At 32.1% G+C, this 16,867-nt stretch overlaps 1 protein-coding gene across 1 annotated transcript; it reads left to right on the forward strand.

Annotated features, from left to right (window-relative positions):
• Nucleotides 1-280: 280 nt before the first annotated feature.
• Smp_017860 (metallo phosphoesterase related) lies at nucleotides 281-6,341 on the forward strand (the record flags this gene model as incomplete). Its single annotated transcript, XM_018789406.1, has 7 exons — nucleotides 281-416; nucleotides 452-559; nucleotides 593-755; nucleotides 791-925; nucleotides 961-1,128; nucleotides 4,995-5,079; nucleotides 6,289-6,341. The coding sequence occupies exons 1-7, from the start codon at nucleotides 286-288 to the stop codon at nucleotides 6,339-6,341; spliced, it is 843 nt and encodes a 280-aa protein (XP_018654853.1). The 5' UTR covers nucleotides 281-285.
• Nucleotides 6,342-16,867: the final 10,526 nt, after the last annotated feature.

The following is a 16,867-nucleotide window of genomic DNA, read 5'->3' on the forward strand; positions in this document are numbered from 1 at the left end:
AATGATAATAGTAATAATAATAGGTATCCTAGTAAGTTGACTTCTAACAATTAACTCTCACATCCTAAACAACAATGTTTGTTAGTAGTGAAATCTAATGTTCACCTTTAACAATCTTTATCTACATGGTTCTTAGTTTAGAAATCTGATTGGCTCGTTGAGAATAGCCATACAAAAATCACTTTTCCAGTAATCCAATCACATTGCAACATTTGTGTTTGATTTTCTAATTTTTCAAATTAATCAACTAAAGAGTATGAACATACACTTCTCACTTGTTATAGCATGACGATTAAAAGTTTCCGTTATTTTCAATGCCCTGTACTACAATTCTGCGTCATAATAATTTGTCTAATCTACGGTGAAATCATACATCCGTATATTTCATTGAACGCATGGAGACTGCCTGATAACAAGTTGGCTACTAAACTTTATATTCTCATAATTTTAGACCAAGTGAAGACGAAGTGAGAATTCTACTAATAGCCGATTCCCACATTGAAGGTTATCATTCGGATCTATGGATTTTCAATGACATACTACAGGCTGATAGTGATGAGTAAATTGGAAGTTACTGAAAATACTATGCTAGTTACCTTCGATTTTATTTCTTAAAAGCTGTACAAGGAACAAATTCTAACGGTGTTTTGTTTTTGGGTGATGTCCTGGATACCGGAGACATAGCATTAAATGAAGATTTTACACATGCAACATCACGCTTTCGAAAGATATTTCTTTCTGAGAAAGATTTGTTTGTATGCAACTTTTTATTGGATTCATTTTGTTGTAGGTCATTTTAACACCTGGAGATAATGATATCGGTGGTGAAGGAAATCCTGTTACAAAAAAAACGTTAACCCGTTTCTTCGCTAATCTACCTGTCAAATATGGAAATTACAAATATAAATTTGTCAATTTCTATTCAGTAACTATTATGATTTCTCATAAATTTTCCTTAAGGATTATAGGAAACCTGAAATTAGACCAAAAATTTCTAATGAAAATTCTTCTGATGAAATTAATGTATATGTCAGTCATTTTCCAGTTATCTCTCACGAATATGTCCACTTTCCTTTGAATTTACTTAAAGCAAATGCCTCTTTGAGTATTCATGGTCATCTTCACAGAGTGAGTTACTCCGTCTAACATTTAACTATAGTATATATTGTGGATCAGTTACTATTTGGATGTTTACATGATGTATAATAATGTTCAGTGAAATTGACGGTCATATTTCTCTAGTCAATTAGTGATAGAGGGATTCGATCGACAAAGTTGCAATGAGACTACTAGTCAACGTTTCGACGTCCTCGGCATTAGGTTTTGATGCAAATCATCATTGGTAAGCTCTTAAGTACTTCAGATGAATTCTTTGTAAAACAAAGAGAATTGAAAAATAATGCTTAATCAATTAATCGTAGAATAATTGCATCAACAAATATAGATAAATCAACTATGTTGACTAATTTAGAAATTGTTGTGACCGCTTCGATTTTGTAAATCTTATCTTTTTTATGCTTCCCACTTAAGTGTTATGGTCAGCAATTGATGAATGTTAACGTTTTTTCCTAAATTTTGTGGATAGTTAGTTAAATCCATACTTAACAAAAACAGGAATCAATATATGTATTCCCAGTGTAGTATATTTAAGTATGAATACTATTTGTTATCGAATTTACTAATAACAACATGTAATGAAGCAAGATACTGTTTGTTTTTAAATAAACTTTAATTTGAGATCATTATAACTGATTTATCGATATTCATGAGATTTAGAAAGCTGTTTCAGATACCTAGAATACGTAGTTACTTTTCCAGGAAAAAAGTACTATATTAAATATTTATCTGAACCAATTAAAACTGTTAATATATTTTTATTACATCCCAATCAAAAGAAAATTGTATTTTTAACATTTCGCGACCTAATGTAAACCACTTCTCCAGAGTAAATAGATGACCGAATCAAATTATTTACTTACACCTTTTACCCCCTATGGAGCATTGGCCGCCGACCAGCATTCTCCAACCCACTCTGTCCTGAGCCTCCGTTTCTAGTTCTATACAACTTTTGTTCATTCTTTTCATGTCTATCTCCATTTCTTGGCGTGATGTGTTCTCTCGTCTTCTCTTCTCCTTTGACCTTCAGGATTCCGTGTAAGTGATTGCACTGTGACGCAGTTGGGTAATTTCCTCAATGCGTGTTTTATCCACCTCCACCTCTTCTTCCTGATTTCTTCGTCCGCTGGATGAAATATGGTTTATTCTCTCCCACAATAGGTTGTTGCTGATAGTGTCTGGTCAACGTATCCGAAGTATTTTGCGTAGACAACTGTCAATAAATACTTGTATCTTCTGGGTGATGGCCTTCTTAGTTCTCCAGGTTTCCGCTCCATACAGTAGAACTGTCTTGACGTTCGTATTGAAGATTCTCACTTTGATATTGATCAACAGATGTTTTGAGTTCCCGATGTTCTTTAGTTGTAAATATGCTGCTCTTGCTTTGCCGATTCACGGCTTCACATCTGCATCAGATCCACCGTGTTCATCAGTGATGCTCCCCAGATATGTTAAGGTTTTCACATCCTCCAAAGCTTTTCCGTCAAGTGTAATTCGATTGGTGCATGCTATGTTGTATCGAAAAATGTTGCTTTTCCCTTTGTGTACATTGAAACCTACTGATGCTGAGGAATGTTTTTAGTAAAATCAAAATCATGATAGGCCTGAATATGTCAATGCCAAATTATTCTTGGTTGAGGTGAATTTGTTTGTCCTGTCACTGTGTTGAATTTTGCGTCAGAATGTGGGTATGAAAAAATGTATGCATTTGTAATATAAAGCAGTGATATTGAAATTTAGTGTGCGTGTGTGGAGTGTATGGAAACTTACAAGTTAAATCAATAATAGCAGTACATGTTATTTTCAATAATCTGAGAGAGATTGGTTCAGTGAAGAGTGCTCTTTCCAGAGAATTCATATTAATGCAATTACCCCATGATTAAATGAGTAAACATTATTTTTCGATTCTGCTTGTTTTACAATGAATTCATCTTAAGTATTTAAGAGCTTTATCACCGTCAGGCTTATGATCAAAATGTAAAGTTCTACATGACTCTCTCTCTCTCTCTCTCTCTCTCTATATATATATATATATATATATATATATATATATATATATATATATATGGATTACGCCGTATTTCCTAATATTAGAAGGAAACATAAAACCTCATCTGCGCCCAAAATATCTTTCAGTGAAAGTAATACGTAAGAACAACAAATATATTGGCAATAAGATTATATATATTGGCAATAAGATTATATAAATTTATATTAATTCTAGACATTATATTAATTCTAGACATTATAGATGTATCGACTGTTCATAGATCAACCAGTTAATAAACTACTGAAAATCCATCATTAGTATATATGACAGTACATTGAACAATATCTATTCATGTTACTCGAATCAGATCATGTGAAGAGTAATATAGTTAGTGAAATTAGCTCGACCAATGTAATCGTAGTTTTAATATCCACCATTTCGACTTTTTCTATTGTGACAGTGACTTATCACTCATTATATGTAAATTAACAATCGATAAGCCATAGGAACATATCTCTGAGATGTGGAACATTTACATATATTTTATTAACTAAATGCACCACACAATTACTTGTGCATATTTTTAGTAGATGAATATATTCATACGTTTGATGTTTTCTCATCATATTTGTATACTTGAGAAACTGTTATAACTTGTAGCCGAGTGGATGCCCGGTTAATGTATGACGTGATAAGACCATCAATCAGAGGGCAGCAATTTATCGTTCGGGACAGTGACACACGAAATCGTACGAGCAGTGTAGAATATTTATCGGTCCTGCTTCTGCCTATCCCAGCCAGTTAAGTCCAAAACAGCCTCTGCGGTATGAGTCATTAAATTTCAAACATACTGAGTTTATATACCAATCAACTCACCACATCATACCATAAGATAGAAAATAACATGTGTACAAGATTCAGCCAAATGTGGCTGTGAATAAGGGGAACAGTAATTAGTAGACTGGGTGTAATTCATGAATGGTAAATCGTAAAACAATAGTTTACAGTTCAAAATAAAGCTCATGACAAGGGGAACATGAATACGAATTGTTTAGTTATTTAGCAATTATACGATGCATAATATTGGTTCATAAATATATCTCAAAGTTACCATTCATTATCCTTATTGGGGCATAACAGAAACATAAAGACTGAGGCCAGTGTTCTTTTTGTACGATAAGTGAAGATTTATTTGATGTTATGATTCTGTCGATTTTTTAGTATATTCTAAGCATAAATTTCAAATCACAAATTTATATGGTTTTCAAAATCATCGAAAACTAGTGACCATCAGACAGATTTTTCCTCCAGAACTATTCAGCAATGCGTTATGCTAAAAGACAAGACCGTTAAAGTCAAATTTGTGAACTACTGTATTCCATTTTAGTAACCTGTATTTATCATGCTGGTTATCTTAGGCTTGATAATCAATAGAGGTTCAAACTGTCTAACACTCGTTAGTTTTTATTTAAATCAGTTCGTGATGAAAAGGTACCTTGATAAAATAAACTTCACGTAGAAATTTTCAAATAGACATCAGTAAGTAGTAATAACAATCAAGGGCATAGAAATTACTCTACTTTCTAGTGAAAAGATTACTCATCAGTGACATTGATGGAAAATAAAGTGGAACATCAAAACACCAACAAATATATTTAGTTCCGCCGCGAAATGAAAAAAAAACTATTTTTGGTTTCCAAATGTACTTAAGATTTGAAATAAATCTGATTTAGGGGTTATAAACAGATATTTGTATTTTATTTCATGGTTGGTAGTGAATAATCATACTATGTTGATTTGTTATAAAATCAATCTTTCAATTACTTATATACTTAATAAAATTACCAATATAATTTTTCCAAATATTTTCTTTATTTTCCTCATTTAGAGTCAAATTATTCATTGGAAAAATACTAAAAATTTTGAAAATACACAATCAAATATTGAATGGATTCAAACTCCACAATTATCAAGTATATCATCACAACCATTTAGCTTCAAATTAAATGATAGTTTAAAATTATTAGAAATTCAAAATAAATTAACATTTAAAAAACAAATAAAATTATATGGTGAATTAATTTCTATTGGTGTACCATCATGTACTTATCGTTCAGGTTATCCACAAATAACTGGTATAGGTCTATTACAATTATATCAAAATAAATCTATCATTTATACAGTACTACCATTATATAATCGTTATTGTACAATTTTTATTTATTGTCTATTAATTACTTTATTTATAGGATTAAAATTTATTTTTTATTGTAATAGTATTTCATTTAAATTTAAATATTGGCAAAAGATCTTTCTTTTGATTATAATTGTTTTAATGTTATTAATGATCTATATTGAATGTGATATATTTGCTCGAATTGGGAAATTATTTTGATATGGTTTTTTCAGATAAACATGGAACATGTTTTCTTTTTTATATTTCATATTATATTGGAACTTAAATACTCAGGAATGTATATTTTAGACTTCTTTTTTTGTTTTGTTTTTATCCACTCTTCACAGTGTTTATTGTTGCACTGAAATAAACTACTTGTTACTTAGGCGGAAAGTCTGTGATCTATATTTTTGTTTTGTATTCATTGCTATTAGTTTTTCATGATACCCTTAGATTTAAACAAATTTCTTTCCCTAACTTACATAGTATTTTGTATTACTCGTGTCTTTGGCAATAACATTGATAGATTGTATTATGTTAATGTAGAATAAATTATTTATATGAAGTAGTGTTTTTATGAATAATTGAGGCAACTTATGGAATGAGATTTGACATATATCCATATCTATTCAAAACTATATCATGAATCAAACGAATATTATACTCTTATAATAGCAGTTTTCGTTTTAAATGAATGCAAGACTAAATTCAGCAACGTAGTATTCCTAAACATTGTTCAATGTTTCATTTATAGGTGTGGTTAGTCATCAATCGACATTAATCATGTTACCCTTTGGATAGTTGTTTTGTTCTAGTTGAAGGTCTTTTGAAAGCACATACCTACTACCTATCCGTCAATAGAATGCAAAGCTGTTAGGCTTCACAGTCTCTGACCTTCAGATCACTCGGTCGAAATATAACGGTAAATACTTACTTTGATCAGTTCGTGATATAATGCAATGATCATGCAATACCATCAACAATTAATTCCTTATTCATGATTTAGTTGAAGTCTACTTCCTACCCAAACTTGAGGAAAGTATTTCAAGAATGTCTTAATGACTCTTGCAATATCATGTGTCGATTGATGGGTTTTTATGGAGTTTAATTTGATGTCCAGATAGTTTACAATGGTATCCTGCCTAATGTCAACATATGACAACGTTTTTTACCGGTACGTATTGTAATAAAAAACCAATAATATAATAAATAAGCGATCAATTAAGAATATATGAAGTTTTATCATTTTCATTGATTATCTAGTGTTATACTTTATCAGGAGAACACAAGTTTTTATTTTATAGGCGACTGTTACTATTTGTGACAGAACTACAAATTCGGTAACTTAATAGGTAATTTATCGGCGAATATAATGTTTTCATTGTTCTCTATATAAATTAAACTATAAATAAAGAATAATTACGAATTTTGGACAGTATGGAAACCATTTTAGTCAGTTTGAAACACTGAAAAGCATGAGCAGGAGTCAATATTTATAAATTTTGACAAATTGAAATTGTAAGCGACACATGATAAATTGTTTGATGCTATTTCAGTTTCCACACTAAGATGAACAATTAGCGGTCAATATATGGATTATCTAATTTAATCCAAAAAAGTCTTGATAATAAAGCATAAATGATACCGCTCTTGACTTTTTTTAGTTTGAAGCAAATACAACTTTCATCTTTCTTAGTCTCCAGCCACTTTAAAAGTAGTATATTCATTAAGATTATCAAAACAGACACAATCAAGCTAATGCAAATCGTCTTTAAGCACATTCAACAATATTAGTATAAGGATGACAAAAATATCCTATTAAGACAAGTGTATAGGCTAATTCCCTCTATATCTGACTTCAATATATGTCCCGTTGACTAAGTATTTACGCAGGCTAAATCTCCTAGTAGTAATATGATTTTACTCAAGATTATTCAATAGCCAGACCACCATTTGTAGAGGTAGTTTATTGTTAATGATTAGTGGAAATCCCCAAGCACTCAGAAAGCAAGCACACAGGAAAACCAGTGACAATGTTAAAAACATCCATATATATTTATGTGATAATCGATTGTGGATAATGATTGGTGTACAGATATACGTTCTACATCTAATTTTATATAGTGGGTCAAATGTTTAAATTACAATAAGTAGCCAAATAATAAACAATATTCAATGAGCAACTCAATCGGTTGACTGAAATCGCTATTGGAGTAAATCCTCCAATGAGATGAGTGTATATTCTCAGCTCATTTAGCTTTTGATATGACGGGAAGTAAAGTCAAAATTAGATTGATTTACTCATTATGATTGTTATTCAACATTAATTCCGTTTTAATTCTATGTGATGATCACTCAATGTAGTATTTGTTTTGTTTTTCCGTGTGACATTTTCTTTTGTATAAAATACGATATTCTTGTAGTCAATTGACATGAACTGTGCTCAGCATAACATGTAGTATGTGATTTGTATTTTTCATATTTGTGATTTTATCCTAATTATTAATCAAAATGGGTATACAATCAATATATAAATGAGTGTATTTTCGACTAGAGTAGTCGTCGTGGTGGTGGTGTTCGGTGTTAATAAATCTTCACTTTTATCAGTCTTTATGTTCTTACATTCACGTTGTGGGAATTAAAGTAGTTCCTCGTTTTGAAGTATAAGTGATAAACGATTCCGACATAATAATCAGAGATGACCAGATATAACAAGGTAGCGTTCAATCCAGAAAACATATCAACTTCTAACTAACTGCAACTGTCCAATTAAACATATTGATCCAACCAATCAATTAATCAATAATTTTAAATCAAAAATCGTTTCTATCTTACCGTGTTACTAATGTTACAAATATTCTATAGGCTTATTATACAACACCAAGACTATAAAATGTGTGTACAAAGTAGAGTTTGAAATTTTGGTAGAAAAAGAAAAGAGTTTGATTCAAATTTATAAAACAATAACCAATAGAATAGTAACGTAATTGGTTTTAGGAAATTAAATTATCTTTACTAAAATTATGGCATCATTTATTGCTTTTTAAACCTATATATAATCAATAAAGTTTTTATCCCATCTACATATTATCCAGTCCTTATATTCTAGATTAAATTCATTCAACATGGCTTGATATTGAGTACTTCTAGAATTGGGTGTGGTTAAAATGAATAATAATAGTAATAATTTTTGTACATTTCTAAATGAATGGGCATATTATTTCAGTTTATATACGTGCAACTTGATAATTGAAATGTTGAGGAAAAAATTCCTGTATTTTGTTTAGATGAAAAAAAAAAATCGGTAAATGGTAATTCTAACTTTTTTTCATTATCACTACAAAAGAACTTAATACTTTTATATAGTTGAACTCATGAGTCAATTGAAGCTAAACCACCATGGAAAACCTGGAAGCACTGGTCGGCCGTTTCGTCCTATTGTGGGACTCCTCAGCATAATACCTTTACTTAGGAGTGTTTATTATAATGACAATATCTATAGTTTGTTTTGTGGACATAAGTTGTTTCATAAAAATGTGACGTAGTGATTTAGAAGTGAATGTCAAACTGTGTTAATATAACATTAGATTTAATCGGCTATTTTGACTCGAATAATTTATCATTTACAGCGGTGAGTATACATATTTTTCTTCAGTCAGAGATCTCAATACTTAATTCATCCATTGACTGATACATCTTTATCGGAATGTACGAACCGTTGAACACTGGCTCATTTTATGATTGATATCATACATATTACAAAACATGAAAGTCCTGGGGTGTTTTCTATGTAGGGTTGGGTTTATGCTAAAAAGGATGAGCATAAAATGGTGAGATTCTACAAAAAACATACATCAATAACATTAACAAGTATGACTCACATAAGACGAAGTATCAAAGATGATTTAATTTGATATTGCGTACAAATGAAAGCAATAGAAAATGGGAAGATGTTAAACTAAACTTTTTTCCAAGTTACTACAGTAATCAGCAAACCTTACATAACGTTGTAAAACAGATGAAGAATTTACTTCACTAATTGTTCAATCGACTTTATTAACTTTTATCGCCAGTCACAGATGTCTTAACTACATTTGGTAGTTTAATAGAGTTCTCATTCTGCACAGAGAACAAGGAAGAAACCAAAGTGTTGATAAGTTAATCTGAAGACACTTGGATCGGGAGACCTGCATTACCCGAAGGCCATAATCGGTTTAATCTTCTTAATGGTATGAAACATATAGTAGCACACTATAATAATAATTAAAAATCGTATTTATAATAATATAAAATAGATGGAATGTGGCTAGCAGTAAAATTTAAGATGCAGGTTTCATTCCATTTGGGACTTATTAACTGGTTGTGCCTGCAGCCCAGAGGTGACGTTCACTACAAGACTGAGATAGGCACGACAAACGTATTTTGTAAATAGCTTTTAATATTACTTTGTTAATTCTCATAGTTTGTACATTTACCACAAATGATTGTAAAGTTTGTCTAAAATTGTATGACCTTGAACTCTTCCTCTTCCGTTTTTTCGAATACCTCATAGCACGACACACGCTGCTAACTGCTCATAAATACACTACTACACACACGTCTCTTGTTTTCAATCAAAAAGAACGAATCGAGAGAAGAAATTTCTTTTCAATTAGTTTTTCATTATGGCTCTACATTAATATATATATATATATATATATATATATATATATATATATATATATAATGAAGTAACACTCTTCGTGTGGATACGTTACGTAGTAATTATATAATGACATATTGATTATAAACTAACATTCATTAATTGGTAGAAAGAGGATTCATAATAATCAAAGTAATTATTCGAAAATCAAGCTGTTGCTACGTTGCGCAATATATGAAAGAGAAGAAAGAAATAATAAAATATTTTGATGAATGGTCAGTAATATAGTAGTTATGTAAGAATCAAGAGACGAATGAAGAGAATAAGTAAAATACAAAAATACAAAAATGGAAGGAATAAGAAAATTGTTTACCGAAATTCTGCTACAAACTCCGCTATACCGATGGCCAAGGTAGCGAGAGTGGTTGTACAAACTTCTTTTGGATACAAAGGTTCGGTTTGTGAACATGGATTGCGATGGCTTCAGCTATGTGCAAAAGACCAACTCGTAAACCATGTGGCAAATTTGATGGGATATGATAGATAACCTCAAAAGATTTATTCAGTTCAACTTGATGACCTGTGTCCACCAAGTGAGTGACAATAGGACTCTTAATCACTTTAACTTATCCTTTGCTCAACCACGACGGATGGTGGTCTGTCATTCGTTGACGAACTTGCCGAATTGTACGTCATACATAACTGGTTCCACAGGATCAGTTGAATTGGTAAATACACATAGATGTGGCGAATTCAGGCAATCTGTCTTTATTAACATTTTTTGACATCTCAGTAATATATGAATTTGGAGAATCGATTTGATTAAGCGCATAGCGTTTGAGAGTCCTTCCATTTGGTCGAACTCTAGAGCGACCTAAAGATTTTCAATACAATTTCGGATACAAGTTGGTTCCAATGAATTGCTTTATAAAATCAACAATTGCCTTCACTTAAATGAGCTTTGCGTTATACTACAGATACTCGTTGAGAACCTTTAGAGCAAATGTTTGCTCAGAACATTTCAATGCAGTGAAAATTCCCATTTCGACAATTGCCTGTGGTTATGATAATTGAACTATAAAATATCTATTATCTACATTTACAGACTACAGTCATACTTCCATTATATACAACATTTGGCTATATTACTGGAATCACAACAACCACATTGGAATTACTAAATACCTATAATTGTGGATTATGGTACCAAATGCAACTCGAACACGCCAAAGCCTGACGATCTAAGTAACGTTTCATAACTTTTCTTTGTGTTTATAAATTTTAATTGATATATTATAACGTAGTAACTTTACTGTCATTTTTGAGTTCATATAATTTTTGGTCCACCACAGCCTTTTGCTTTAAACAACAACCACTCTATTCACCGAGCAATGGAGTCCATTTTATTATTAACCTTTTCAACAGCCATGGTTTTCACATAATTATCAATTAGTTTGAATCATCACGCTGTTGACAAGTTGGCTGAAATTTGTTAAATCTTGGTTGGTATATATGCATCTTCTAAAGATAACCCCGATACAACTGAAGAGTCATGAATGAAATAGAATGTAATTCCTGTATTCTATTGATAACCATATCCCATCTATTATATATAATAATAACTATTATTACTAACATGGTTATTTTTACTGTCGTGATTCCTATTATTATGATTACGTCATAACGGCTATATCGAAGTAATCCGAGCACGATCTACATATCCCAACTAAAACGTATCAAATTTCAGTCAGACCTCTAACAATAAAATAAATCAATTCACTACAAACTAGATAAAGACTGCTACTACTACTAATAATATTATTAATAATAATTGTTATTATTATTATTACTATTATAGCAATATAATTGTGAATATTTACTTTGTATATATGGCCACTATCATTATTCTATCTTAATATGTGTGTTATATTTCAGTATTGTAACTAGGGCGCTGTACAACTAACTGTCAATTATACATAATTGGTATTATAAAATTATAGATTTAAGTTCTTTTCGATGGTGTTATTATTACTACGCCTCATAGACGTAATAAAGTTATATTTTAGGCTTTTTGCTTAGGTGATTGTTTATCTAAATATTAGTCATTGTTTCTCCTTATAAGAAAGCTACACAAATAATGTGGCTTTTAAAGTTATTAACTGTCTCAAAATACTCTGTAATTAATGTTCAGTTTATTAACCTTCTGACTTTGAACTCTGTTGATTTTTTTGTTCTACAGAAGAGCTCTAATGACCTTGTTTAGAAACAATCCACAAGTCCAAATTCATAAATCAATACCTTCCCCTGTTTCAGTCTGTTCATTTAGTTTCTGTTGTGTTTCTGTTTGTTGACCTCAGATCGCTTCAGTAGTTTGAATGACATATCTTTGTGTGTATGTGTGCAGACTATGGATAGCTTTACACAAGAGTTACTTACTTACTTATGCCTATTACTCTCATTGGAGCATAGGCTGCCGACCAGCATTCTCCAACCAACTCTGTCCTGAGCCTCCTTTCTAGTTCTATCCAACTTTTGTTCATTCTTCTCATGTCTGTCTTCATTTCTCACCGTAATGTGTTCTCTGGTCTTCCTCTTCTGCTTTGGCCCTCAGGATTCCATGTGAGTGACTGCATTGTGACACAGTTGCCTGCTTTTCTCAATGTCTGTCCTATCCACTTCCAACGTTTCTTCCTGATTTCTTCCTCCACTGAAATCTGGTTTGTTCTCTCCCACAGTAGGTTTTTGCTGATAGTGTCTGGCCAACGTATCCGAAGTATTTTGCGTAGACAACTGTCAATGAACACTTGTATCTTCTGGATGATGGCTTTCGTAGTTCTCCAGGTTTCCGACTCATACAGTAGGACTATCTTGACATTTGTACTCTTACACAAGAGTAGACAGGGAGAACGTGAAGTAAAAATGTATGTATAAATTTAAAATTTAAATGTAAAAAGTAAATAAGGATCCCTTCAAATATAATTTTTTTAAAGTACGTGGTTAAATAATAAGAAAAACTTTTGACATTTAGTACGTTGCTAGGTAACTGGAATACAACAGGATTTACTTGAAGTAACATTTGGATACTTTCGTTTCAGTATTTCATGAGTGTTCACTCGAACAAGCACGAAAAATTCAGTGAAGCCTTCTTTTATTTGATAGCATAAATATTCAGTGACTCTGAAGTCGAAAATCTGTTGAGATTTTGAACCTTGAGAAAAAGGAGGGTTTCAGATTTCTTAAAGTCAGTCGGAACAGTGATCAACTTCACGAATTTATACACTGATCAATGAACAACAATCAAGGTCTTAACGCCTATAGGAATTCGAGCTCTCTCTAACCAGATGACCAGTAAGAAAACGATGATAACAGGGAGATTATGTGTCTACTATTAGAATATGGTTTTATGGAGGTTGTAGTAATTTTTAATAATTTAATTTGTGGGTCGAGTTAAGCTAGACAACCATTAAAAACCTGAAAGTAATGGACAGCTGTTTCGTCTTAGTATGGGAATCATCAGCGGTGTGTATTTACAGTCCTACTTGAGGGACTCGAACCCAGGACATTCAGTATCGTGCGCGAACGTTCAACCTCCGAACCACTGAGCTGGCATCCAACAGTGTTAATGTCTAACTTCAATCAATCCATGATCTGGCGCAACCACTCATTCATTGTCTGAGATAGATACCTGTATCTACATGACACGGATTGAACTCCACTGGTCACGGCTTCTCACTAGAACAGCTTGTTATGCTCAATTCGATCATGACTACAAGTTCATACATTAATATAATAACTTTTTGGATTCATTTATACACCAATACTATGCGTTTATTCTTATCATACAATTGTTAAATAACTAAACTATTCATATTCATGTCCCTCTTATTATGAGCTTTATTTTGACCTATGAACTATTACTATACGATTTACCATCCTTGAGTTATGCCCTGTCTATCAATTACTGTCTCCCTTATTCATAACCACGTTTGGCTAAATCTTGTACAAATGTTGTTTCTTATTTTATGGTACGATGTGGTCTGTCTTGTTGGTATGTTTGAAATAAATGACTAATACAGTAGAGGCTATTATTGGTGTTCTGAACTTAATAGACTGGGCTAAACCAGAAGCAGGACCTATAAGTACTCTAGATTGCTCGTACGGGTTTTGTGTGTCATTGGTCTGATCGATAATTTACTGTACTTTAATTGGAGGCATCGTCACATCATATATTAATAGGGCACACAGGTCACAGATATAACATTTGTTATAACAACAACTAAAACCATGAGTTTTACAGATGAATTAGATGAGTTTTCCTGATCGTACCTCTTCTAGCTTTATCTCATAATAAACAAGTGTACAGATTGCTATGACTATGTTGCTTGTCATTACGTCAAATCAATGTGACTCCATTCAAAGAAAGAAGGAAGAATACTAATGAGCTAATAAATATTTGACACGAAACAAGTCAAAAATGATGTCTCAAGATAGTGGGTTTTGCAGGTTTTATTTGTACAGCTAACTGGTAAGATTTTGAACGAATCCAGTTGATTTGTTAACGTCATTAATTCATCAATAACTCACCATATGAACATAATTTGAAAATATTCTAACAAATAGAATATCTAACTAATTAGTTGGGTTACAAGCTTTCCTTTTTCTACTAGAATAATTCATATGCGTATCTTTTCCATTCAAACGAAATGATTAGTATTGTTATGCTGGAATATGATAGTTTAAGAACAAAGTCATTTGTTAAGGAGAGGAATTAGTCAACTGCACAAAATTTCAATTTTGTGTCATCCTAAACTCTTCATGTTATGGCTTCAGATATTACCGCAATACGTTTTTTCAATTTTCTCCATCAAAGATTTTATTTTACATAGATTTGTGAATTATATTACAACCGTCAACCAATATCAAGGTCAAAATATTCGATACGAACTTCAAGACAATTCTGCTGTGATGTGCTGAAACTGCGACATCTACCACAAACATAATCAAAAGAGTACAAGTATTTATAAACAATTGTCTACTCAAGATACTCAATGTCCGGTGGCCGGATACCATCAGCAACAGCCTATTGTGGGAGAGAACAAACCAGTTTCCATCTGAAGAGGAAATTAGTAAAAGATGTCGTAAGTGGATAGGACAAATATTTAGGAAGTCATCAAACTGTGTCACGAGGCAAGCGCTAATTTGGAATCGTAAAGAGAAATGGAAACGAGGAAGACCAAAGAGCACACTGTGCCGAGAATCGGATGCAGACATGAAAAGAATGAATGGAAACAATTGGAAAGGATTATTCAGGACAGATTTGGATGGAGAATGCTGGTGGGCGGCCTACACCCCTCCACGAGGGGTAAGAGGTGTAATTAAGTAAGATTTGTAAAGAAAAGAATGATTATTCTGTTATATATATCAAATAAGTTAGATATAATACAACGCTTGCATATATATATATATATATATATAGTGCCATGTTAAACTTAGGCATACTAACAATTGTAAGTAGTTAAACAGTTTATCAAGCGAACAAATTTATGAATTTTAATCGATAGAATGAACAGTAACATGAAATAACATGGTCATATGTCAATGAGATGTAGACCATTAGAATTCAAGGTTATCGCTTTAGCGTAGAGTTATTAAGCCTTTGTTTGTATGTATATACGTACTGTTGTGCCGAGCTTCGTTAATCGTTCACCTCGATAACCGTTATAATACAAATCTTAACGGTGCATAAAATCAGAAGGCAAAGAGAAGCGGCAACTACAGTTTTATTAACAAATGACGCAGGCCAGAAAGCTATAAGCACATTAGCAAGTATCAGCGAGCAAGCGGAAATAACGCACATTGGAGATGGCGGGTAAGCCAACTCGCTTTAATCAAGAGTTAATCAATATTTGTAGTCAGACAAGAATAAGTTACAGACATGTGATGAATAAGATAAAAAGTGTACACACACATACGCTCATATAAAAGATAGTCAGGGTCAATAAGTGAATGATTAACAAGGTCAAAACATGAGTCATGACTTGGCTTGTCCAGAAGCTAGAATAAAGTATATGAGCTTAACATATCAACCGATACTACAGTACACGCGATGGTTGATAAGTTCTAACTGACCGAGTATAATACAGTTATAGTGTCTGAACACGATGAACAAAACCAACATATGACCCAACAAATTGTAAAACAAGAGATTTTCAAAGGAAATGCACGTTGAACGACGGCATTGTGGTAAAATAGGATGTTATTCGTGTTTTTTGACATCCGTTAAATCAAATTTTTCCTTTATGATATCCGTCTTATAGTTGAGCGTGTCTCATCTATGTTTTCACAGTTAAATTAGTGAATCTATCTAAGATAAACCACCATTACAAACCTGGAAGCACCAGGTAGCCGTTTCGTCCATATTTATTGATTAATCACGAAAATAAATATGTATGGCTAAAACAATAACCCAGTTGTTGTGTTGACACGTATATTAAGTTGAAATCCTTCCACCTATTGGTTACAACGGTAACCAACTTCAGATGACATCAAACAGTAAGTTAGTCTAAATTTGCTATGCAATACCAATAAGAGTAAAGGAAAGTTTATAAAGTGCTAGGCTTAATATGATAGATAATCTCACATAACTACCCCAAACTATGATAAACGACTGGTTGTAAACTATCAATGCTGGTTCAAGTACAATGAACACACCCATTTGATACCATAGCAAAAAACTTTACAGTTTATTTTTTGTATCTCTAACCACTTTAAAAGATTATTCTACACTTACTGTGTCATACGGGTTTTGAAGTATTCTTGTCACCTCAAAATGTAATTTTAATGTCCCTATTTAGTATAATTTTACAATTACTACAACCACTCACTGCCGGTACGAGGTTATTTAATAAGCGTCAAACACTTAACTTGATTTCAGCCGAAAGAT

The sequence above is a fragment of the Schistosoma mansoni genome, chromosome W (genome assembly GCF_000237925.1).
Source record: "Schistosoma mansoni strain Puerto Rico chromosome W, complete genome".
In the NCBI taxonomy this organism is placed as follows: domain Eukaryota; kingdom Metazoa; phylum Platyhelminthes; class Trematoda; order Strigeidida; family Schistosomatidae; genus Schistosoma; species Schistosoma mansoni.